Below are 25659 nucleotides of genomic sequence, written 5' to 3' on the forward strand. Positions count from 1 at the left end.
TCTTGTGAGCATAAAGGATAAGATACATGTACAACACCTAACATAATACCTGGCGTACAGAAGGCGTTTAATATGGGCTTGTTCTCTTCCCTTTCTCTTTGTCCACCAAATCAAACTTGGAGTTGCTCAGATGTACTGACACCATGCAACTCTCAGTCATATTCGCCCTCTGTACACACAGTAAACACACAGTTTCTTCTAAATAAATTATTGTGAAAACCTGGGGAAAAGAAAAGGAAAAGAACTAGAAGAATTTCTAATTTTTCTTTTAGTTAGGCTGATTTCCTTCAGGTTTCATTTCTTTTAGGTTCTGCATTCACACTCATTTTAGACATCAGCAAGATGACGCTAAGTGGATCTCAACTCTTGTGCTACATTCGAGGACAGGAGATACCTGAAACATGTGCCACTTCCCACACTCTGCCAAGTAAAACCAGCCCCACTGCGTGTCTGAGGTGTCCATCTCATCCATCTCGCTGTCTGTCCTTCCGGATAACAATTCTTCTGTTTTGTGAAACATTTCCTGAAAAGCCAGAAAGAGGTGAAGGAAGAAATACTTTTCTTAATAACCAATGTGCTTTTTACACATCATTGTTCTTCTTATGAAGAACTGTATTCCAAGAGTCTTTTCCACAGTGACACTTTAAAAATAGCATTCTATCATGCATACTAGCTCTGAAGATAAACGTTCACAAAGGCTGACTACCATTGCTCAACAAATAAGACAAGCAATAATACACTCAGGTAGGGTGTATCAACGCCCACTCAGCCAGTTAAGCAAGCTGTATCAACATCTGTAAGCACTCCAGATTGCCAGCATGGTGACACTTCTGTCTGATCTTATCTTCATGTATTTGGTCAAAAGGATCTATGCTATCACAACTAGTTAAGACCAAATACTTCTGAGTTTTGTTCTAAACGTTCATTATTTCATTTAATGGCCCGGAAGGATGTTTATAATATATAGTGTTGAGTACAAAAGAAGGTCACAATAAGCAGAAATAGTATGATCCAATTTGTTTTTGTGAGGAAGATCATCTCTGAGCTAACATCTGTGCCAATCTTCCTCTATTTTATATGGGACACCACCACAGCGTGGCTTGACGAGCAGTGCTAGGTCCATGCCTGGGATCTGAACCTGCAAACCCCAGGCAGCTGAAGTGGAGTGCACGAACCTAACCACCACGACACCGGGCCAGCCCCCAGTATGATCCAATTTTAATAAAAAGAACATCTATGTTTACCCATATAAACGTATGTGTATGTACATGTATGTATGTATGTCTATATGTACACACACACAGAAAAAAGTCTGGAGGGATGTACAACAATTTATCATAGTTTTTTCTGAGTGTTAGGATAATAATAACAATAGTAACTAACCCTTATATGGCTCTGAGTATGTGCCAAGCGCTGTTCTAAGGACTGTACAGATAGTAACTTGTTTAGGCCTTGGAACAATCCCGTAAGACAGGTGAAATTATTATCCCAAATTTATAAATGAGGAAACTGGGGCACAGAGAGGTCATACAATGGGGAAGCCAGGACTCAAACCCAGCAGTCTGACCCAGAGTCTGTGCACTGAACCACCATGGTAGACTGCCTTAGGCTACATTACCCACGACTTTATAATCACACTGCATCAAGTAAGTCCTGTACACATGATCTTTGAAAAGTGTTAACATACTTGGGTGGAGGTTACGAGGAAGAGAAGGCCAACCAGAAAAGGGGCAAAGAGGTTAGTCAAAGAAGAGTAAACTTTATCTGGAATGTGGCTTTCTGTCTCCATTCTTTAAGAGTTTTTAAATTATTAATTTAAATTTGCATAACTAATATACGAAAACATTCTCCTTGCAAAAAATCAGAACATTCAAGATACACCTAAAGACTCTTTTGACCATCACATCTATTCCTGGCACCTTGCCACCTTCCTTCTCCAGGGTTGACCAATGCTACCAACTTACTATGTATCATTCAGACTTTTCTGTGTGTGTGTGTTTAATCAGACACACAGAAACATATATGGTTATTGGAGAGCTGTCAAAAATTTGATTTCCTAAATCTTTTGATTTTTTTTTCCACAAGAAATATGTCCTACTTGGGTAATTGGGAAATTTATTTATTTATTTTTTGGTCAGGAAGATTGGCCCTGAGCTAACGTCCATTGCCAATCCTCCTCTCTTTGCTTGAAGAAGACAGTCGCTCAGCTAACATCTGTGCCAATCTTGCTCTATTTTGTATGTGGGATGCTGCCTCAGCATGGTTTGATAAGGGGTGTGTAGGTCCACACCTGGGATCTGAACCCACGAACCCTGGTCTGCCAAAGTGGAGAGCGTGAACTTAACCACTACACCACCGGGCCAGCCCCAGAAAATATCCATATTTCAAAGGTCCATCCTGTTTCCAGAAGCTGTGTGACCCGGGATAAGTTTCCGTTACCTTGTCTGGGCCACAGTTTCCTCTTCACAAAGTGGAGGTTAAAGGCTCCCTTCTCACTGGGTCGTTGTTGGAAATGAGTGAGATAACGCAGTAAAGTACCAAGTACAGTACCTGAGCTTAATGAGGGCACTGGTTATTTTCTACTCATGTTTGGAAACTCTCTCCAAGGAATGCTTTATGATTACTTTCCAGATTTTTCCTTCATGTCTTAAAGTTGATTGGCTGCTAAGAAACGAAAAATAGAACACCCTAGGATCAAAAGCTTCAGGTTTAGGACCCATTATTTACCTTATATATTTTAACCATATAATAAAGGCAATGATTTAACACTTAAGATCAACTGCACAGGGTAACCACTCACAACGCCCGTTCTCCCTTCTATTGCTGTTCGCAGCATTTGGCCATTTTACTGTGAGAGAAAGAAAGCAAGAGTGGCCTAAATTTCGTGTGTCTTCTGAAAATAACCAGAACAATTTGGAAGAATGAGTTTGAAGCTAATAGTTAAGATAAATATTTGGCTTATGAGTTGTCTTTTCTCTATTAGCAAAGGGAACGGGAAATAGAAAGGCAGCCTTTATACAGCACGCAGCCAACCTGTGCGCATTGCTCCGTCACACTGGCCCGAAGATCACACTTCAAGCCAGGTTACCAGCGAAGGTGTTTTGCCAAAGTCCTTTGAGAACTTCTTGCCATAACCAGCTTTGGGTGGGACCTCGGACAGACGGATCTCATCCTTACTTTAGACAGGGCAGCACTATGGACAGGGACCACTGCATTGAACATTCCTAAAGCATTTCCGAGTGTGTAAAATTCCATGTCGATTTCTACTATTATTTTCCCCCACAAGCCGAGGTGCAGAAGTCATTATTAAACAATTAAAGTTGGCAAAAAACTGAAGCAGCGAAAATACAATGATCTTGTCTAGCATCCTGGAACTAGCAGGACAAAGAAGACTGAAGAGACACCCAAGGCCTCCTGAGCGCCTCTCTTCCCGACGCTGCCGACCCCCTCCGTGTCATTTCACTTACGGACCGTTGTCCCTTCTCTCCTGGGGCCAGTGCCCAATAGGATTGCTTTGCTTCACAGATGCTGTGGCTTTCTTCCCAAAGACTCAGTCCATAATACTACATCTTACAGTTTTCTACAATAACGTTCCTCTCCAAAGGAATGGCCATTCTGTGTAATTAGGCTCAAAGAGTGAGTCCAGTTTAATTAACAACTTTAAAATACTGTAACCAGAGCAATAATGGATCTAGGTTAAAACACACTTACAGGCAACAAAAGGAACGTGTGCAAGCTGCCTGCCACGTAGTGGGCAATTAATAAATGTTAGCTGAGTCAAGTAGTTCAGCCACAATGCTGTACTCTGTCTTGATTTTCCGGTTTTTAATTGGCAGATACTGATACTTCCTGCACGTCAGGCTCTGAAGGAAAAAAGCTAGGATGAAATGGAAATGCATTTTGTAAATTTTCAAGTGCGATGGGTATGCTGGTGGGACCTGTCCCTAACGCTATCTATTCCAAAGGGAGTATTTATGGAGCCTGGGAACAGTCTGGATCATCAGATTGAAAGGCCACGTGGAAAATGAGTTTAAAGTCAAAATCCTGGTTCATTGGAGAAAAGTAATGCCACCTTGCAGACTGGATGAAAGCTTTCTGGTAAGTTCACTACAATAAACAAAGTGTAATTTCTGTTGTTAATATAAACATAATATCTTGAGGAAATCATATTTGGTAATGAAAACTTCCTTGTCTTTTACAGAAAGAAGATCCAAAATCTGATATTAAAAGTTTAAAGATGGGGTGGAAATTTTAGAATGACAAGGTAAGAGTTCAGAGGATCCTCTCCCCAGCAAAACCACATTTGAACAGATGAACATTATTTGAACAAATAAACAAATTTAAAGTCTCTGGAAATTGTCCTAAGGGCATACAGCAAATGAAGAAACATTTATTCAAGAAAATCTACTAAATCTCAGTCAGAACAGGCAAATGTCCGTGGCGCTTGCACCGCCATCTGCTCCATTACCCGCACCCCACCAGCTCTGTGTTACAGAAGGTCCACCGGAGGTGTGTGCAGACAAGACAGGAGCTCCCTTTGCCTCCAGCTCCCAGTCTGGGGCTAGTTTCACCCTGGAGGGCACAGGCTGCTTGTGTTTCTCATCCCTTCACCCCAGAGGTGCAGGGGTCTATCCTGGGCAGACACATGCAGCAGGCTGGTCTCCTTTCCTTTAGCCGGTCCACTCTCATTTGGCGGAAGCTCAGCTCCTGGCCCAGCAGGCTAAGAATACTACTCAACTGCTACCGCCCCAGTTTGCTCAGCAGGTAGAGATTTCATGCCAAGAGGAGTAAGTGAAGAAGACCAGGATCAGTGGTTACCAGAGGGGAAGGGGGTTGGGCAAAAAGGGTAAAGGGGCACATATATAAGGTGATGGATACATAATAATGTACACCTGAAATGTCACAATGTTAGAAACTATTATGACTTCAATTAAAAAAAGCACAAGTAACAAAAGAAAAAATAGATACAATGGACTATATCCAAGTTAAAAGCTTTTATGTTGCAAATGATACCATCAAGCAAGTGAAAAGACAACCTGCAGAATGGGAGAAAATATTTGCAAATCATATATCTAATAAGAGACTTACATTCAAAAAAATATAAAGAACTCTATAACTCAATAACAAAAAGATGAACAACCCAATTTAAAAATAGGCAAAGGATATCAATAGACATTTCTTCGGAAGATACATAAATAGCCAGTAAGTACTTGAAAAGATGCTTAACATCACTAGACATTATGGAAATGCAAATCAAAACCACAATGAGACACCATTTCACACCCACCAGAATGGCTAGAATCAAAAAGACAGACCATAACTAGTGTTGGTGAGGATACGGAGAAATTGAAACCTTCGTACAATGCTGGCGGGAATGTAAGATGGTGCAGCCACTGTGCAGATGTTAGCTCAGCAACAATTCCTCACGCAAAAAGAGGAAGATTGGCAACAGATGTTAGCTCAGGGCCAATCTTCCTCACCAAAAAAGAAAAAAAGGTGCAGCCACTGTGGAAAATAGTTTGGCAGCTCCTCAAAAATTTAAACGGAGTTACCACAAAACCCAGCAATACTACTGTTAGGTATACACCCAAGAGAAATGAAAACATTTGTGCACATAAAAACTTGTACATGAACGTTCATAGCATCATTACTCATAATAGCAAAAAGTGGAAACAACCCAAACGTCCATCTACTGATGAATGGATAAACAAAACGTGGTCTATCCATACAGTGGATTACTCAGCAATAAAAAGAAATGAAATGCTGATTCACATATAACATGAATGAACCTCGAAAATCTATGCTAAGAGAAACAATCTGGACACAGAAGGTAACACATTGTACACTTCCATGTATATGAAATATCCAGAATAGGCCAATCCATAGAGACAGAAAGCAGATTAGTGGTTGTCTAGGAGTGAGAGTGGGGAGTAGGGTACAGGGATTAACTGCATGTGAGGTTTCTTTTAGGGGAAACAAAAATGTTCTAAAATTAGATGTGGTGATAGTTGCACAACCCTGTGAATATACTAAAAACACTGAATTCTACACTTTAAAAGGGCAAATTGTATGGTATGTGATTTATATCTCAATAAAGTTGTTCTTTAAACAAAACGAAAGACCAGGAGCTGCCACCACCCCTCCCAGCCAGTACCCACGCAGAGTGCAGTGTCACTCCAGGAAAAGCGGGCCCCAACCCCAGCTCCCGGTGCAGTGGTGCAGATAGATGTTCTATTGGAGAAAGGCACACCACAAGGACAAAGACCTGCGCATCTCAACCTGAAGAGACTGACTTTATTTGGAACAGAGAGTAGAGCATCTCATGCCTAAGAGGACCATCAAAAAAAAAAAAAAAAAAAAGAAAATCTTGGTGAAAAACAATAAAGAAGAGGCTTGAAGCTCTGAAACAAGCAGAATGGCAGAACAGGCAGAGATTCAATACAGAGAACCAGCGAGAGTCAAGAACCCTCCTGGGATTACAGTTAACCAGAGGACATTACCATATGTTCTGCCATAAAACAAGTCTCAACAAATTTACGAGGAATAGAATCATACAGACTATGTCTTCTAACCAAAATGGAATTAAATTACAAATCAATTAACAGAAGGAAAATTGGGAAATTCACAAAGCTGTGAAATTAAACAACACAATACCAAATAACCAATGGGTCAAAAAATAAATCATCAGGGAAATTAAAAAGTATCTTGAGATGAATGAAAATTAAAATACAACATACCAAAGCTTAGGAAATGCAGCTAAAGCAGTGCTCAGAGGGAAATTTATAGTTGTAAATGCCCATATTAAAAAAGAAGAAAAATCTCAAATTGAAAACTAACATTCCATCTTAAGAAACTAGAGAGAGGAAACTAAACCCAAAGCAAGCAAAAAAACTAATAATAATAAAGGTTAGAGAAGAAAAAAAAAATGAAGTTAGAATAGGAAAACAACAAGAAAGTCAACAAAACCAAAGGTTCATTTATGTGAAAAGAAAAAGAAAATTGACAAACCTTCAAACTGACAAGGAAAAAAGAGAGAAGACTCAAACTACTAAACTAAGGAATGAAAGAAGGGACATCAATACTCATCTTACAGAAATAAAAAGGATTGTAAAGGAACACTATAAACAACTGTATCCAAGATACCTCAGATGAAATGAGAAAATTCTTAGATAAACACAAATTATTAAACTGACTCAAGAAAAAAGAGAAAATCTGAACAGGCCTATAATACATTAAGAGGTCAAATCAGTGGTTTAAAAACTTTCCACAAAGTCTAGTGCCAGACAGCTTCACTGGTGGAATCTAGCAAATATTCAATGAAAAACAAATACCAAGGCTTCACAAAGTGTTCCAAAAAATAAAAGAGGAAGGACTACTCCTCAAACTCATTCCACAAGGCTAAAAGTACCCTCATACAAAAACCAGAAAAAGACATCACAAGGAAACTAGAGACCAGTGTCCCTATGAATACAGGGAAAAAAAAGTCTTCAACATAATACTGGCAAACTGAATCCTGCAACACATAAGAAGGGGTGTACACCATGACCAAATGGGATTTTTCCTCGGAATAAAAGGTTGGCTTAGCAGACCAAAAAAAAAAGAAAAAAGAAAAAAAATCAATTAATGTAATATGCTATATTAATAGAATAAAAAACAAAGAACATATGATCATTTTAACACACAGAAAAAGAATTTGACAAAACCCAAAACTCCTTCACAATAAAAATGGTCAAAAACCTAGAATAGAAGGGAACTTTCTCAACCTGATAAAGAACATCTACAAAAACCCCATAGCTAACATCATACTTACTGCTGAAAGACTGATCACTTTATGGGAACAAAATGAGGATGTCTGCTCTCACTACTTCTATTTAACATTGCACTGGGGCTTCTAGCCAGGGCAATTAGCCAAGCAAAAGAAATAAAAATGCATCCAAATTGGAAAGGAAGAAGTAAGACTCTATTTGCAGATGACATGATTTTGTGTAGAAAGTTCTAAGGAATCCACTAAAGAACTACTAGAACTAATAAACAAGTTCAGCAAGTTTTCAAGATAAAAGACCAATATACAAAACTCAATTACAGTTCTATATATTAACAAGGAACATTCCAAAAATGAAATTAAGAAAACAATTCCATTTACAACAACGCCAAAAAGAACAGACTACTTAAGCGCAAGTTTGATGAAAGATGTGTAAGATGTATACAGCGAAAACTTTATAACACTGTTGAAATAAAGAAAATCTAAATAAAGAAGAAGACATCCCATGTTCATGGATCAGACTTAACATTGTTCAGATGGCAACAGCTCCCAAAGTGATGTACAGATTCAATGTGATCCCTAACAAAATCCATGCTGGCCTTCTTGCAGAAATTGACAAGTTGATCCTAAAATTTGTATGGAAATGCAAAGGCCCCAGAATAGCCAAGTAATCTTGAAAAGGAAGAACAAACTTGGAAGATTTACATTTCCTGATTTCAAAACTTAATACAAAGCTACAGTAAAGAGCAAGGGTAGGACGGGCATGAGGACAGGTAAAGATCAATGAAACAGATCTGAGAGTCCAGAGATAAACTCTTACATTTACGGTCAACCGATTTTCAAAAAAGGTGCCAAGACAAGTCTTTTCAACAGTCAGTTTGGGACAACCAGATAGCCTCATGGAAAAAAGCTGAAGATGGACCCCTACCTCACATCACACATCAAAATCAACTAAAATGGATCAAAGTCCTAAACATAAGAGCCAAAGCTATAAAACTCTTAGAAGAAAATATAGGAATAGATCTTTGTGACCTTGAGTTACACAGTGGTTTCTTAGACATGACACCAAAAGCATAAGCAACAAAAGAAAAACAGATAAATTGGACTATATCAAAATAAAAAAACCTTGTGCAGTAAGTGACACCTCCAAGAAAATGAAAAGACAATTCACAAAAAGGGAGAGAATAATTGCAAATCACATAAATGATAAGGAACTTGTATCCGGAATACATAAAGAACTCTTACAACTCAATAAAAAATAGGCAAATCCAATATAAAAATGAGCAAAGGATTTGAATAGAAATTTCCCGAAAGATATACAAATGGCCAATAAGCACATGAGAAAATGCTCAATATCATTAGTGATCAGGGAATGCAAATGAAAACCACAATAACACTTCACACTTATTTTAGGATGTCCATAATCAAAAAGACAGACAATAACGAGTGTTGCTGAGGATGTGGAAAAATTGGCACCTTCATACATTGTAAGATATCTACTAGTGGGAACATAAAATGGTGCAGCTACTTTGGAAAGATTTGCACAAAATGTTAAACATAGAGTTAACATATAACCCAGTAATTCCACTCCAAGATAGATACCCAAGAAAAGCAAAAATATACAATTACACTAAAACTCGTATGCAAATATTCATAGAAGAATTATTCATAATAGTCAAAAAAGTGGAACAACCCAAATGTCCACCAACTGATGAATGGATAAATAATATATGGAACTTTAATACAATGGAATATCATTCAGCCTTAAAAAGAAATGAAGCCCTAGCAAAGGCTACATGCATGAACTCTGAAAATACTTTGCTAAATGAAAGATATGAGATACAAAATACCACATATTGTATGATTCCATTGAAATGTACAGAATAGGCAAATCTATAGAAAGAGAAAGTACAGTAGTGATTGCTTAGGGCTGGCAAGGAGAAGAAGAAAGGTGAATGACTGTTGTAGGGGTTTCTCTTGGGAGTGATAAAAATGTTCTAACATTCGGGGCTGGCCCCATGGCCGAGTGGTTAAGTTCGTGCACTCTGCCGCAGGCGGCCCAGTGTTTCGTTGGTTCGAATCCTGGGTGCGGACATGGCACTGCTCATCAAACCATGCTGAGGCAGCGTCCCACGTGCCACAACTAGAAGGACCCATAACGAAGAATATACAACTATGTACCAGGGGGCTTTGGGGAGAAAAAGGGAAAAATAAAATCTTTAAAAAAAAAAAAAGTTCTAACATTCAATTGTGGTAATGGTTACACAAACCTAGGAATCTACTAAAAAATATTGAATTGCACACTTTAAGTCTGTTAATTGTATGGTATGTGAATTACATCTAAATAAAGCTATTCCTTTTAAAAGCTTTAAACAAGAAACAAAGAATTGGACTCGTACAGCCAAATAAAAAAATGACAGTTATTCTGAAAAGATGCTTCAACAGTAAAGACTCTGAAGGAAACAACAAAGAAATTCTGGAAAAGGTTAGATGCCTGAGCAGAGATAGTGGACAAAAAGAAAATTCCCAAGAAATTATGGATGAACTACTTGAAAGGCTTTCCTATCTCTATCAAAAATCAGGATAGGTAAAGTCTCCAGGAAAGCACACGGGCCAAATTTCCTAAGTTCTTTCATCTACTCCTGGTCTGCCAGAAATGTGCCTCGAGGCACGTGACGCCATAGTATGTTAGACCATGACACAGTATCTTTCACCAATCACCATGAAAGATTTTGCAGTTTTACTTTCTAGACTTTGTATTAAAAAACAATAGATATCTTTTTAAACAGCTTTATTGAGGTATAATTGACAAACAATAAACTGCACATACTTAAAGTATACAATTTGATGTTTTCACACCATATACCCTCATGAAGCCATCACTATAATCAAGGCGATAAAGATATCTATCACCCCCAAAGTTTCTTTATGCCCCCTCCCCTGCTTCTAGGCACCCACTAACCTGCTGTCGTCATAAATTAGTTTGCCTTTTCTAAAGATTTATATAATGGAGTCATATAGTATGTACCCTTTTCTGTCTAGCTTCTTTCAATCAGCATGACTATTTTGAGTTCCATCCATGCTATTGTGTGTGTCAAGAGTTAATTCCTTTCAACTGCTGAGTAGTATCCCATTGTATGAATATATCACAATTTGTCCATTTACCTGCTGATGGAGACCTGGGTTGTTTCCAGTTTTTACTATTACAAATAAAGTTGCTATAACTTTGATGTACAAGTCTTTGTATAAACATATGCTTTCTTTTTCTCCTGGGTAAACGCGCAGTTCAATGGCCGGATCATATGATAGGAGTGTGTTTAAATTTCTAAGAAATTGCTAAACTTTAAAAAAGTGGATGTACCATTTTACATTCCCATCTGTAGTGTATCAGAGTTCTAGTTGCTTCATAGACTTACCAAGACTTTGTATGGTCAGTCTTTTTCATTTTAGCCAATCTAACAGACAGATGTAGCGTGGTATGTCATTGTGGTTTTAATTTGCATTTCCCTGTTGAAGAATCATGTTGAGCACCATTTCATATACTTACACTCTATCTACTTGTCTTGTCTGGTGCAGTGTCTATTCAAATCTTTAGCCCATTTTAATTGGGTTGTTTGTTTTCTTTTTATAGAGTTTTGAGAGTTTTTAATACATCTGGGTACAAGTTCTTTATCAGATATATACTTTACAAAAATTTTCTCCAGTCACTGGCTTATCTTTTCATTCTCCTGTGTTTTGAAGGGCAGACATTTTTAATTTTGATGAAGTCCAATTTACCAATTTTTTCTTTTATGGGTCATGGTTCTGGAGTCATATCTAAGAAATCTTTGCCTAATCAACGTTATAAAAATTTTTCTCTTATGTTTTCTTCTAGAACTTCACAGTTTTCACCACTTTCTTCTAGAAACTTACAGAATTTACAGTATAAGTCTATGATGTATTTTTAGTTTATTTTTATACAGAGTGCAATGTATGGACTGAAGTTCATTTTTTCTTTTTTTGCCTATGGATATTCAATTATTCCAGCACCATTTGTTGAAACAACTGTCCTTTCTCCACTGAATCTTACTTTTATAAAAAATGAATTGTCTGTATGTGTATGGATCTATTTCTGGATTCTCTATTCTGTTCTAATAATCATTTTCTCCATCTTGATGCCAATACTACACTGTTTTGATTACTGTGGTTTCATACTAAATCTTTAAATCAGGTACTGTTAGTGCTCCAAATTTGCTCTTCTTTTATAAAATCGCTCTGGCTATTCAAAGTCCTTCCAATTGACTGGAATTGCATAGCACTCTATCTCGAGAGAACTGGCATCTTAACAATACTGAGTATTCCAGCTCATGAATGAAGTATACCTCAACTTATTTAGGTCTTCTTTAAATATTTTCCAGTAATGTTTTATAGTTTTCAGTGTACTGATCTTGCACATCATTTATGCAAGATTCATGCCTGTTTCATATTTTTGATACCATTGTAAATGGAATTCCATTTTAAACTTCAATTTCTGATTGAATGTTGCTAATATAAAGAGATACACTGATTTTTGTATATGGACCTGTATCCAGCAACCTTACTAAACTCATGTATTAGTTCTACATTTTTGAACATTCCATCAGATTTTCTACATAGGCATTATATGTGTATATATACGTGTGTGTGTGTGTGTGTGTATAATATGTGTATATATATGGTGTATATACACATACACACACACATAGCTTTACTTCTTTCCTCTAGAATATTCTATATTTTTTCTATTTGTTATTTCTATATATATAGAATATCTATATATTCTATTTTTGTTATTTCTTTTTCTTGCCTTACTGCACTGGTTATAATCTTCAGTACAATGCTCAATAAAGAATGGGCATGATCTCCTTGTTCTTGATCTTAGGGACAAAGTATTCAGTCTTTCACTACTAAGTTTGACATAAGATATAGGTATGCTGTAGATGCCCTTTGTGTCAGGGGTCCCCAAGACCACCCTCAGGCTGATGGGAAAAAAAATCACAGGACTCAGAAGTTGCTCTACTCATGGTTACAGTTTATTACAGCAAAAGTATAGAGTGAAATAAACAAAGGGAAAAAGCACATGGGGTGAAGTCCAGAGGAGACCATGTACAAGCTTCCATGTGTCCCCTCCCAGTGGAGCCACAAAGGACACACTTAATTCTCCCAGCAACCATGTGTGACAATACAAGGTCTTGCCAACAAGGGATGCTCACCTGAACCTAGGTGTCCAGAGTTTTTATTAGGAGTTAGTCATGGAATCTCATAGTGCCTGTGTGACTGACCTCAGTGGCTGAAGTTCCAGACCTCCATAGGAAATGCAGGTGTTCAACATAAATCACACTGCTAATATAAACTATCTGGACAAACTGGTATAGCATGGCTTAAGATCTCAGGCATGCAAATCACTTACTAAACAAACCATTCCAAGAGCTCAGTTCCCTGGAGCTAGGAAAAAGATAGTCATGGAAATAGGCTTTTCTTGAGAATGGGCAGGGTTTGAGCAACCCAGGCCTGCTGAGTGAACTCTTTTCCCCACATCCCTTATCAGGCTAAGCAAGTCTGCTTCATTCCTAGGTTGCTGAGAGTTTTTATCAGGAACATACTGCATCTTGTCAAATGCTTTTTCTGCATGGGTTGAAATGATCATGTTTTTTTCATTTTAGTTTATGTGGTGAATTACACTGATTGCTGCTCAAATATTACACCAACTTGGAATTTTTGAGATTAACATCATTTGGTAATGATGCATTAACCTTCTTATATATTGTGAGATTTGATTTGCCATAATTTTCTTTAGAATTTTCGCATCTACGTTCATTAGGGATATTGGTCTGTAGTTTTCTTGTAATGCCTTTGACTGGTTTTGGTATCAGGGTAATGTCAGATTCACAAAATCAGTCGTGAAGTATTACCCTCTCTTCAACTTTCTGAAAGCTTGTGCAGAATCGGCACTATTTCTTCCTTAACTGTTAGAATTCACCAGTGAAACCATCTGGGTCTGGAGTTTTCTTTGTGTGTAGGCTTATTCTACAAATTCAAATTCTTTAATAAATACTGGACTATTCATGTCACTTATTTCTTCTTGAGGGAGCTTTGGTAGTTGGTGTCTTAAGAGAAATATGCTCATTTCATCTAAGTTGTCATATTGATTGAGATTATGTCGTTCATAACATTCCTTTATTATCCTTTAATGTTTGTAGAATATGTAACAACATTACCTTTCTCATTCTCAATACTGGTAATTTGTAACCATTCTCTTTCTCCTGATCTGTCTGGCAAGAGGTTTATCAACTGTGCTGATGTTCCCAAAAAAAGAGCTTTTGGTTTCACTGATTTGTCTCTGTTATTTTCTGTTTCAATGACTTCCACTCTAAAGTTGATTTCCTTGCTCCTGCTTGAGTTTAATTTGCTCTTCTATTTCTCCTTTCTTAAGGAGGAAGCAGTTGTCAGATTTGCGACATTTCTTCTCCTCTAATACAGGCATTAATATAACTATAAACTTCCCTTTAACTACTGTTTCAGCAGTATACCATGAATTTGATATGTTGTTTTCCTACTTTCTATTTTCCCTTTTTATTTCTTTGACCAATGGGTTAAAGTGTGTTATTTATTTACCAAATGCTTGAGGATTTTATAGATCTTTTAGTGATTTCTAATTGAATTCCATTTTGATCAAAGAGCACACTTTATATGACTTGAATTTTCAATTTAGTGAGATTTCTTTTATGGCCCACCTTGTTAAATATTTTCTGAGTAGTTAGAAAAGAAGGTGTATTTAGCTGTTGTTGGGTGTAATAGTCTATAAATGTCAATTAGGTCAAGTTGGTTAAGGGTGTTGTTCAGGTCTTCTATATCTTTGCTCATTTCTATCTACTTACTCTATTAATTACTGAGAGAGGAGCATTAAAATCTCCAACTATAGCAGGATTTGTCTTTTTATCCTTGGAGTTCTATTAGTTTTGCTTCATATATTTTGAAGCTCTATTATTAGGTACATAAATGTTTAGGATTGTCACTGATTAATTGACCCCTGTATCATTACCAAATGATTTTCCTTACCCCTGGTAATATAATTATCTCTGAAATTGACTTTATTTAATATTAATATATCATTCAAGCTTTCTCTTGACTAGTGTTAGCACTGTATATCTCTTTCCATTTAGTTTTATTCTATTTGTGTCTTTACATTCAAAGTGTGTTTCTTGGAGGAACTTATGGATGGGTCTTGCTTTTTAATCTGACAATCTGTCTTCCAATTGGGGTATTTAGAGCATTTATTTTGGTATGATTATTGACATGGTTAGGTTTAAGTGTATCATCTTACTATTTGCTTTTTATTTGTCCTATCTGTTCTTTGTTCCCTTTTTTGCCTTTTTCTACTTTTGGATTCAGTACTTTTAAGATTCCATTTTATCTCCTTTGGTGGCTTATTAACTATAACTCTTTGTCTACACACAACTCTGTTTTCTCCGTCACTTTCCTTGCATTCTAAAACCCACTCTAATTTAGCTTTTGGCCTAATATCTCTCACCACCATCACCAAAAAAAGAAAAAAAGGCACTTGCTAGGATTAATGAGCTTCGCAACAGTGCTAAATCCTAGGCTCTTGTGCAGCCCTCATCTTACTTGGCCTGTCCGTAACACTCCATAGTCCCTCTGTCCTTAGTTACTCCTCTTTTCTCTGTTTCCATGAAATCACACTCTCCAGATCATCTTGGCCCCGAGTTCTCAATCTCCTTTGCACTTTGACCTCTAGTGGGCCTGTAACTTTTAGGGCTCCTCAGGCTCAGTCCTGAGCCTTTTCTTGTCTTTCTCAGCATCTTCAAAACATGGTCCTCTAGAACTACGAAGTAGTTCTTTAGCAGTCATTTTCCGAGGAAAGAGTAATGAATGAAATTTGTCCACATACATTTTAAAGTTGAAATATAAGACTAATGATGACTTTCACAAAAATCCCTTTATTTTCTTTAAAGTTACCAACTCACTACAATATCTCATTATGTTCGGGCTGTGCTGATCAGTTCACAGCCACTGGTACCCAGCCAATGTGGTCGTGTAAAACCAAGTAAACTTCCACATCATTCAGCCAAAGACCCAAATCAATTTGCTTTGTTGATAAGGACACAGAAGGGGCCAAGACAAAAGAGGCATCTTCAGCTAAAACAGGTCTAAGTCCTGATATTGCTGAGAAACCCGTCAATCCAAATTTAATGCCCAATTTAACTTTTGTGAGAAAAACAAGCTATCGACAAAATTTCTTTAATAAACGACTCTGTTGGAAGTCACATAATGTCAATGGCACACGATATGGAAGAGCAATTATCATCACATGAGTGTTTCAGCATACATTTTGTTTTAAAACGGAACAACTTGTGGAGGACCCCTAATCAGTCCCCACAGTACTCATGGCATGTGACGAGGCAGAAGCACCCCGCAGCTTCTGTTCTGCTTACCAGGGAAAACTCACAGTGCAAGGGGAGACAGTTTTCACTGAGACAATGATACTTTTGTGAGCTGTGACAGGCTGGAAAAAGGTGCAAACATTCAAAACTGACAGAGGACAACCTATACAAATAGCAAGAAAAGGTGTTGCTGTAATACTAAGAGATATTTTAAACATACGGAACACTCAGAAGTCAACAATATGCCTCCTGACCGGAACAGAATTGAAGGAAATAATGAAAACAGAATGTCAGCAAATCTTGACTATTAAGAGTGTGTGCTCTCAGATGTTGTGGAAAGAAATGGCAGTGTTTGCAAGATTACTCTTCCCACTCAAGTTTACTGGCTGTCAAATGAAAAAGTGCTGACAAGAGTTTCTGAACGGAAGGATGTGATAAAAACATTTCTTGATGATGTTGATAATGCTAATGGTCATTCTTGATTTCCAGAGGCCTGCTTAAGTGGACGGCTGAAATACATTCAGCATCTTAAATAATCTGAACCTACTACTTCAAGGCCAAAATGCTCCAATTTTTACTGCTGAGAATAAGAGACCAGATTTTTCAAAGTCACCAAATTATGCTGCAAATGGGCTCAACTGCCAAGGTGTGATTCCTTCCCTGAATCTGATGGTTTTCTTTACTCATCAGAGCATGAGACTGATTCTATCACCGTGGATACATAAAGAACACACCCAAATTTTACAATAAAACAGGAACAGATACTTTCCAGAGACTGCAGTAATCAAAGAATGACTAAGACTCCACTGCTCCTATCTTCCAAACATTCAGGCTGGTCGAAACATTCACCCCTAGAGTTATTTAATACTATAAGCGTGTCAATTTGGCAACTGATAACACGGCACTAGGAACAGTCTTCAGGGAGAACTCTCCCCACAATTTCGCTGTCTATTCGATCTTGGTATTCCAAAACATCTGACAGAGCCAGCAAACACCAGTTGCAAATGTTGACAATCTACAATTATAGCACGGGATTTCCTAATTTAGTAGAAATATAGGGTAAAAAACCCGAAGTGTTTGGGTCTAACCTACATCTCAAGCTAGCTATCAAGTTAGATACCTACTTTGTAAGAGGCTGCAAAAATATCATCCTTTTCAATAAAAAACATCATTAATTTTTAAAATACTGCTTTATTCTTTAAAATTGGTGATCTGCATGGGTGCTGAAAGTTTGAGAAACACTGTCCTAGGGATCTCACTAACTCCCATGATTGTAAAGGCCATCTTCACAGGCTGAGGCAGAAACTGCAATTTGTAGCCCAGCCTTCTCCTCTGAGCTCCAGACTTGCTTCTTTGACTTTATTGCTTGATGCCTTATAGGCACATTAAACCTATAAGGCCTCAAACCAAACTCTTCACTTCCGCCATATCTTCCCCTTTTCCAATCTCAACATTGCAGTGAAAACATCTCCTTCTTCCCAGCTGCCTGTGCCAGAAACCTAGCACTCATGATTCAAAGGGCAGCCTCAACTGATCCACTTCTCTCTCCCCACTACCACCCACTTAATCCACCTTCATCTCTACCCTGGACTGCATTGACACTATAGCTTCCTAAGTTGTCTTCCAACAGCCTTTCTGATATCCCTCTGTATTAATTTCCTATAGCTGCTGGAACAAATTACTACAGACTCAGAGACTTAAAACAACACAAATTTATTATCTTACCATTCTGTTGAAGTCTGATATGGGACTCAGTGGCCTAAAATCAACATGGGCTTGGTTCCTTCCTGGAGACTGTAGGAGAGAATGTATTTCCTTGGTTTTTCTAGCTTCTAGAGGCACCCACATTCCTTGCCTTGTGGCCCTCTATGACATCTCCAAAGCCAGCAACACTGTATCTCTTCGACTATATTCTTCCATAGTCACCTCTCCCTCTGACTCACTTCTGTCTCCATCTTCCACTTTTAAGGATGCTTGTGATTATACTGGGTCCACCTGTATAATGCAAGATAATCTCCCTATCATGGGGCCAGCTGATTAGCAATCTTAATTCCTCTTTGCTATGTAACCTAACATATTTATAGTTTCTGGGGCTCAGGATGTGGATATCTTTGGGAGGCCATTATTCTGGCTACCACACTCTCTAATACATAACTCACTTTCCACATAGCAGCCAGAATGATCTTTTTTAAAACACAAGTATGTTCATGTGACTTCCTATATAAAAAGCCTTCAATGGCTTCCCACTCCTCTAAGGATAAAGTTCAAAATCCTAAACATGTGCCACAAAGACATGCGCAGCCTAGTTCCTACCTACCTATCGGCCTTGTCTCCTGGTTCAGTTTGTTCCAGCCACATACAGCTTCTCTCTGTTCCTCAAATACCAAGCTTCTTCCTGCCTCAGGATCTTTGCTCACACTATTTCTGCTGTCTGAATAGCCCTCCTTGCCTCCCACCCAACCTTTACCTGGCTAACTTTTGCTCAGTCCTTCAGATCTCTGTAAAAGAGACTTTCACAAGGTGGCCTTACCTGATCTCCCAGTCCACTACTAGCTGCTCCACTGTATTCTTTTTTTCCCGACCCTGAACTACAATTGGAGTTAAATGTTATTCGTGTAATTATTGGTTTAATGTCTACCTGCCTGCACCAGGCTGTAAACCCATGAGGGCTGGGGCCTAGTCCATTCTGTTCACCACCATAAACCCTGGGTCTTAGAACCAACTGGCTTATACCAGGTGCTCAACAAATAAATGAGTGCCATCAGACATTATTTCAAAAGTGGGTCCACCTCTTTGAGGGTGAGATGCGTAAGCCACAGACTTCAACACTCTGCTTGAGCATTTTAGGCCAGATGGGTCCCACTCGGCATATCGCCCGACCTGATTCCTCCAAACTATCACCAACTCATGCTTCCAGCCTGTGTCCCAAACTCTTTTCTTCTCTGATATTGAAAACTATTAGACTCATTTCCTTGACTTGTGCTGCATCCGCCATGCCAATCCTGCAAGGGCCACATCATTCTCTACTCGTGCTCACGTGCCACATCACTAGAAAAATTCTAAACACATGCGAGTTGGTGTCACAAAAAGGTCCTGCTTTCCTGCAGCTCAGGAACCCTTCCTTATCTCTGACTCTGTGACTTTCCTCACAGGTTGTCTTCTACTCTCTTTAAATCCTATATCCTAAGTTAGACTGGAAAGAGTATGCATTCTGGAGGCAGAAAGTTGTAGATTTAAAACCTGTCTCTGACCGTATTCAGAAAGTCCACCAAACTTTGAGTGTTAGTATTGTCACTGAAAAAATGAGGATAATAATTTATTAATTCCTACCTCACAGGGGTATTAGATAACCTATGTGTGCATACACTTCCTTAGCACTGCCCCCTGCCATCAAACACTGGCACGTCACACTGGTCTCTAAGCTTAGCTCAATCCACTATTAGAACAATTACAAAGAATGCAAAGAAGATGAAGATACCAGATCATGAACCCTGACTGTATGCTGATCCTAGGAACACACTGTCATAGACACCATGTTCTCTATGAAACTTTCACTTCCAGGAACACAAGCTGCCCCCACCCTCCCCCCAGCCTGAGGGTATGTCTATAAAATACACTGCCTGATGCAGAAGGGATAGTACACAGATGTTAGTTCCCACCACCCACAATCCCTCCATCCTCATTCTCTGAAGATGCCCATACTGACACCATGCATCAGATGTGCACTTTCTCCACTTCACTCCTTCATCCAAATTGTACCTGCCATTCTCTTTCGCTTTCATGGGCTTTTTCATTTTGCTTCCTTTGCCCTTCTATAGATTGCTTCTGTAACTTGAACACCTAGCTCAAATGTAACTTACTTCAATAAACCTTCCTAGTCCCCCAGATACCCTCTGGTATCACTTCTTCCCCTCAAGCTATATTGCAAGGCCCCTGAGGGGCAAGCTCTGATTTGATCCATGTTTGTAATCTCCCTCTCTAGTGTCTAGAAGGGTGTTTTATATGTAGCAGATACTTACTAAATATTTGTTGACTGACTGAGGGAAGTAATGAATCAATGACTGCTGAGTCTGCTTCAGACATACTAACTATGAACTATCAGAGGGACAACCAGTTGAGCCGTCCATGCCCCAGCTCAGGAAAGGGGTCAGGACTAAAGATGCACATGTGGCAGGAATATTCACTGCAGTGACATCTGAAGCCTTGGAGCTTCAATAAACGATGTGCTGAGAGGAAAAAAAAAGGTTAAGCTGAAACACTTCAGGGGTAGATGAAGGCAGTGCAGCTAAGTCAAGATTACGATTCAAGGATAAATCACAGAAAGGAGAAGAAATCCAAAGGAGTATAGTCCCAGGAAAACCAAAAAAGAGAGTTTTGAGAAACACCTCTAATGGCATCAATGTTGCAGAAAGCCAGAATAGGGTGAGCGCGTAAAGACTGCCACTGTAGGTGGTGATTCGAGTTCTTGGTGACCTCCAAGTAAGGTGTTAGGGGCAGAAGCAGGGCTGGAGGAGCTGAGGTATGAGGAAGAATGACAAAAAGTACATGACTACTCTTTCAAGAAGCTTGAGGGGCTGGCTCCGTGGCCGAGTGGTTAAGTTCAGCGCTCTGCTTCAGCGGCCCAGGGTTTCGCTGGTTCGGATCCTGGGTGCGGTCATGGCACCACTCATCAGGTCACGCTGAGGTGGCATCCCACATGCCACAGCTAGAAGGACCCACAACTGAAAGTACACAACTATGTACCGGGGCGCTTTGGGAGAAAAAGGAAAAATAAAATCTTTTTTTTAAAAAAACAGAAGCTTGATGGAAAAAGGAGAGATGGAATGATAGTCCCAAGGGAGTCTGGAAGCAGCTGTGAATACAAAATCACAGAGAAAGAGGCAGCTCGGCAGGGAAAGGCCTGGGCCAATACACAAACGTTATCACTGCTATCACCAAACAAGAGAACGGAGCAGAAGAGGACGTGGGCCCAGTACACTTCTGTTCTTACTCACCTGTGTGACCTTGAGAAAATCGTTCTCCCCTACCTTAGGTAACTCATCAGATTATTCTAATAGTATGAGTTAATAAGTGGAAGAGAATTATGGAGGAGTGTATCATTGAAAGTAAGGTCTTATTACTGTAACAGGTGTCTTGTAATCTTGAAAAGATGTTTGTCATTTTTCAGTTTCCCTCATCAGTGTGACAGAGAGAAGCTGGAACTTCCTCACATGTAATACTGATCTACTCATTCCAACCCCAGCAAAGAGGGAGGAGACAATGACAAAGAGACAAAGAAGGGCAGGACAGAGTCAGGGTATACAGTCAAAGCAGCGATGGCATCCTCTCCAATGGTTTTCTACAGATTTTGTCACTTTCCTAAACTGGGGACATCAGTCAGGGGCTACCTCCCACAGGTGGGTGGAGAACTCCCAAGAGGTCCTCTCAGAGCTGCATGCGCCTGCCGCTCTGTCACTCTGGGCTGCCTGGGCAGGGGCCTCACACTTACCTCTACGTGCCTGGGCAGGGAAAGGCTCGAGGAGAATCATCACTGACCTGACGACTGTCTTAAAAAATAAATAACGTTGTGTACTGAGATCAAGTTTGTTTATAGCTTCTTGGTTATTTTGTTTTGGCTTTCTCACCACGCCCCCCATGAGGAAATGTTGCAAGCTCGGGGGTGATTTTCTACACTCAAACTATGCCATGGAGTCTTTTCACCTGGAAGGAGCAGCTACTTCTGAGTCGTACCATGGCCAGGGTCAGCATCATATTTCCTCCAAACACTTGGGAGTGGGATACAATATCACACAGAAGGTATCTTTGCAGATCATATGTGGCGTATCAATCATGGATACTACTGAAAAGATACAGGAAGAAACTAAGCAGAAGTCTTTAATTAAAGCAGTTCACAATGGCCTTCCTCCACGAAGTAGACTTTCTTGTCTCATTCAATGGAAAAGAAATGGCACACAGTGATTTAAACTGATGGATAACACAAAAGTCACCTACATTTATTTTTAGGATGATTGTGGGGTTTTTTTAGTCTTCCCAGTTGTGTTTGGCTTAGGATAACATCAAAATTAATTTTCATTCCATGAACACAGCTGGACAGACTAACCAGATGCCTCTTCTATTAAAAGAAACTAACAAATTACTAACCTGCATGCAGAATGCGGATTGTATTCTTAAAAACTAAACTGTCCTTATTGACAGCATTCACTCAAAGGAAGAAAAACAATATCAGTAAGTAAGAAAATATAAAGCTTTAAGACGTATTAGGGTGGCATGATAAGGGTCAAGAGAAGAATGTGGGATTATATGTGCAAGGTTCACCACTATTAACAAAAGTCAGCCTGCTCCACTGAAATCAAGCAAAATTGTTAGGGTGATTTCAGAGAGAATGGAGCATTTCTTACAAAGAAATGAGATGAGACAAACTAAATAAGAGACATTCCTTAATACCTTTATAATCCTCACACAGAAATGATCCAATAGCAAAAGCTGACGTAGTATATGTGATGGGATGAAGAACAAACAGTGGGAGCAGGACTCTCTCTAATATGGACCTAATCACTTTGTTGTTCAACAAATATTTACTGAGTGCCTACCATATCCCGGGTTCTGTGCTCTAGTCTGAGGATACTGTAGTGAACAAAACAGACAAAAATCCCTGCCCGCATGGAGCTTACAATATAATGGATTTAAAACATGTGACTTTGAGCAAGACATGTACTCGGGTGATTAAAGGGTTTGTTATGGAGAAATCAAGAAGAGAAGGACTGCTAATAAAAATTGAATGTATACAAACACACACATATATATAATGATAAAAAATGAAGATTGTTGATGACAGATAATGAAACTGAATATATCAGCAGAGAGCACACTGTTATAATTCTAAATTATTTTTGCCAAAATCAAATACCGGAAACTACTTTCCCCTGATGTGGTCTTACAGGATTACATGTATGAACCCTCCCCCCCCCACCCCGCCCCAATCTTAGGTGATGACCACTGTTACATGATGGACTGGGATGGAACCACAATATGAACCGAAAAATCGAGACCAACAGACTAGTTTCTACCAGATAAAAACTTAAAAAGATAAGGGAACTTACTAATAAACTCTCTAACTTCTCTGAAAATATATTCCAGGAATGGAAAAGAAAGGAAGTATTGATTACAGCAAAGAAGTTACTGCAAGTATGGAAATAGGGGTATTAAAGTAAATTTAGGCGGTTCTCTCAGCATATGGGGTCGTTTCGCATATTTAGTCTAACAATTTGCTGAAGGGTGGTTGTGCCACTTTCCTAGTCAACTCACAGGCGTGAAGTGCGTACATTTGCCATGTTACTAGGCGATTTCAACTCTAACAGGATTAATGGAATACTCTTGGCAAAACAGTCCACTCTTTGAGGGCTGCACATTAAATAAATAAATGTATAAAAGCAAAGTAAACAAAAACACATGCAGACACAAAGCAAATACCGGAGTCAAACAAGAAGGAGGGAGGCTGACAGAGTCGAAACGTTCCGGGTCATCAGCTCTGTCCACGGAAACAAACACCTAAGAACTTCACGGTCTAGGGCTGAGGACACACGCTCGAGCCCCCAGGTCTTCCACGGCTGCCCACCAAGCCGCCAAAGGAGCACCGGCGGTTCCTCCCGGACCCACTCAGGACCCAGGCGCAAGGCCCCGGCTTGAGACGGGCGGACAGGCAGGCACACCTACGGCAAAGGACGAGGGACAGGCTTGGAGCCCGGAAACTCCAATCAGAGAGCAAACACAAAGCCTAACACACGGTGACGGGGCGAGGCGGGGAAACAACAGCAAGAAAACTAAGTAACTGCAGTAGGAAAGCAATGCGGCCCGAGACGCCGAGCCGTCTCCAGCGCTCAAGGCAGGGCCGGGGAGCCGCGCAGCCCGACGCGGGGAGCGGCCGCAGCTCCCGGGACCCCCGCCCTCGCCCGTCCACCCCGCCCAGGGGGTCCGCCCCGTCCCGCCCGGCGACTCACCGGATTCGCTTCCCACATAACGGTGGCGAAATCGAGCGGAGAGAGCCTGGGGGAAGGGGTTGACCGTGGGGCCCGGGTGTTGGGTTTTTCCGAGGGTCCCGGGGAGCGAAGTGATGGAGAGGTAGCCTCCAGGCAGGGCTTCCTTCTCCCCGTCCCTGTCACAGCCAGCGGCGTCGGACCACCTCCCCGCTTCCGCCCGAAGCCGGCCAACCAGCGCCGGCCACGCCCCGCCCCGCCCCGGAAGCCCGCCCCGCCCCGCCCCGCCCCGCCGCTCTCTTCCGGGCTCGGCGGGCGGGGCGTAAGGGGCGGGGTTTGCAAGCCTCTGGGTTGTGGTGGAGTTCAAAGGGCTTCTGGTCTAAGCGCTCTTCCTGTGCTGAACCCCAAATGCAGCATCCCTACCGAGAGATCTTCAAGCCGCAGCTGGTTGTATTTCCTCCAACATTTATGGATCACCATATAGTGAGTGTAGTGGTCAAGAGTCAGGCCTGGGAATTAATCCTAGCGTGGCCAATGGCATTTGGGACAAATTTCACCATCTGACTCAGTGTCCTCTTCCTCAGAATGGAGATGACGATAGCATCTGTCTAAGAGTGTAGTGAGATCTTTTAAGGCACCTTGCACAGTATTTGGCATACAGTAAGAACTCAGTAAGTGACGGTTATTTGCCAGACAGTGTGCTAGGCTCTGTAGGGAATAGGACTGACCCATATGCAGTCCTCATGGAGCTTAGAGTCTAGAGGAAAAGCAAAAAGTAACTGATTTAGATAAATAAAAAGGTGCAATATGGTAGTATGGCAAGTAGAGGGTTCTTTGAGAGCATGCTTATCTAGGATAGCGTGTCTGCCTCCGCATATGCCCCCACCAAGAAGCTTAAGCTTAGACCTTGAGGATGTGCTCCTATGGAAGTTACCTGGGTAAAGAGCTACAGGTGGGAAAGAATCTTCTAGGCAAAGAAGTAGAATCTATCCACAGGAAATGAAAAAGAAACAGTTTGTAAATATCCTTCTGGTCTTTTCTATATCTCCACACATTAAAAAAAATCTTTTTTGATCAAAGAATACCTACAGATTTAGAACCTGATGTTTTCACTTAATGTGATGTGGCTATCCTTCATTTCAATACACAGAAACCCATTTCATCATTTTAAAGTAGACTCATGGCATCCCATAGTTTGTATGCATGTTACACACATATACATTTGAAATAACCCATTGTGATAGATATTTAAGTAGTTTTCAATTTTTTACTATTCCAAAAAATGCAGCAGTAAGCAATCATATACAGATGTATTTGTACATTTGTCCATTTACCTCCTCTAAGTTAGTTCCTAGAAATGGAATTAAGAGATTATGGAAATTTCAAATTTTGATACGTACTGCCAAACTACACTCAAGAAGAGTGTGTAAACTTCCAATCTCTAATTCATTCAAGTAAGTGGATTGAGAAGTGGCTCGTCCCTTTACCTTTTTTTCACTTTACT

At 39.9% G+C, this 25659-nt stretch overlaps 1 protein-coding gene across 13 annotated transcripts in view; it reads right to left on the reverse strand.

The window, feature by feature from the left end:
* Window positions 1-24426, reverse strand: part of PARP11 (poly(ADP-ribose) polymerase family member 11) — a 37400-nt gene extending 12974 nt beyond the window's left edge. For 2 of the 13 annotated variants that reach the window (XM_014740481.3, XM_070269183.1), the window contains exons 1-3: window positions 24180-24377; window positions 2551-2661; window positions 395-523 (exon numbers count right to left, since the gene is read on the reverse strand). In XM_014740481.3, coding sequence (XP_014595967.1) covers window positions 395-520 — 126 coding nt within the window. In that variant the 5' untranslated portion in view covers window positions 521-523; window positions 2551-2661; window positions 24180-24377. Of the gene's footprint in view, window positions 1-394; window positions 524-2439; window positions 2665-23652; window positions 23892-24179 lie in introns of all 13 variants that reach the window. The other 11 variants (XM_014740480.3, XM_005610849.4, XM_023642192.2 and 8 more) reach the window with 11 other exon arrangements.
* Window positions 24427-25659: the final 1233 nt, after the last annotated feature.

This window comes from Equus caballus, chromosome 6 (genome assembly GCF_041296265.1).
Source record: "Equus caballus isolate H_3958 breed thoroughbred chromosome 6, TB-T2T, whole genome shotgun sequence".
In the NCBI taxonomy this organism is placed as follows: domain Eukaryota; kingdom Metazoa; phylum Chordata; class Mammalia; order Perissodactyla; family Equidae; genus Equus; species Equus caballus.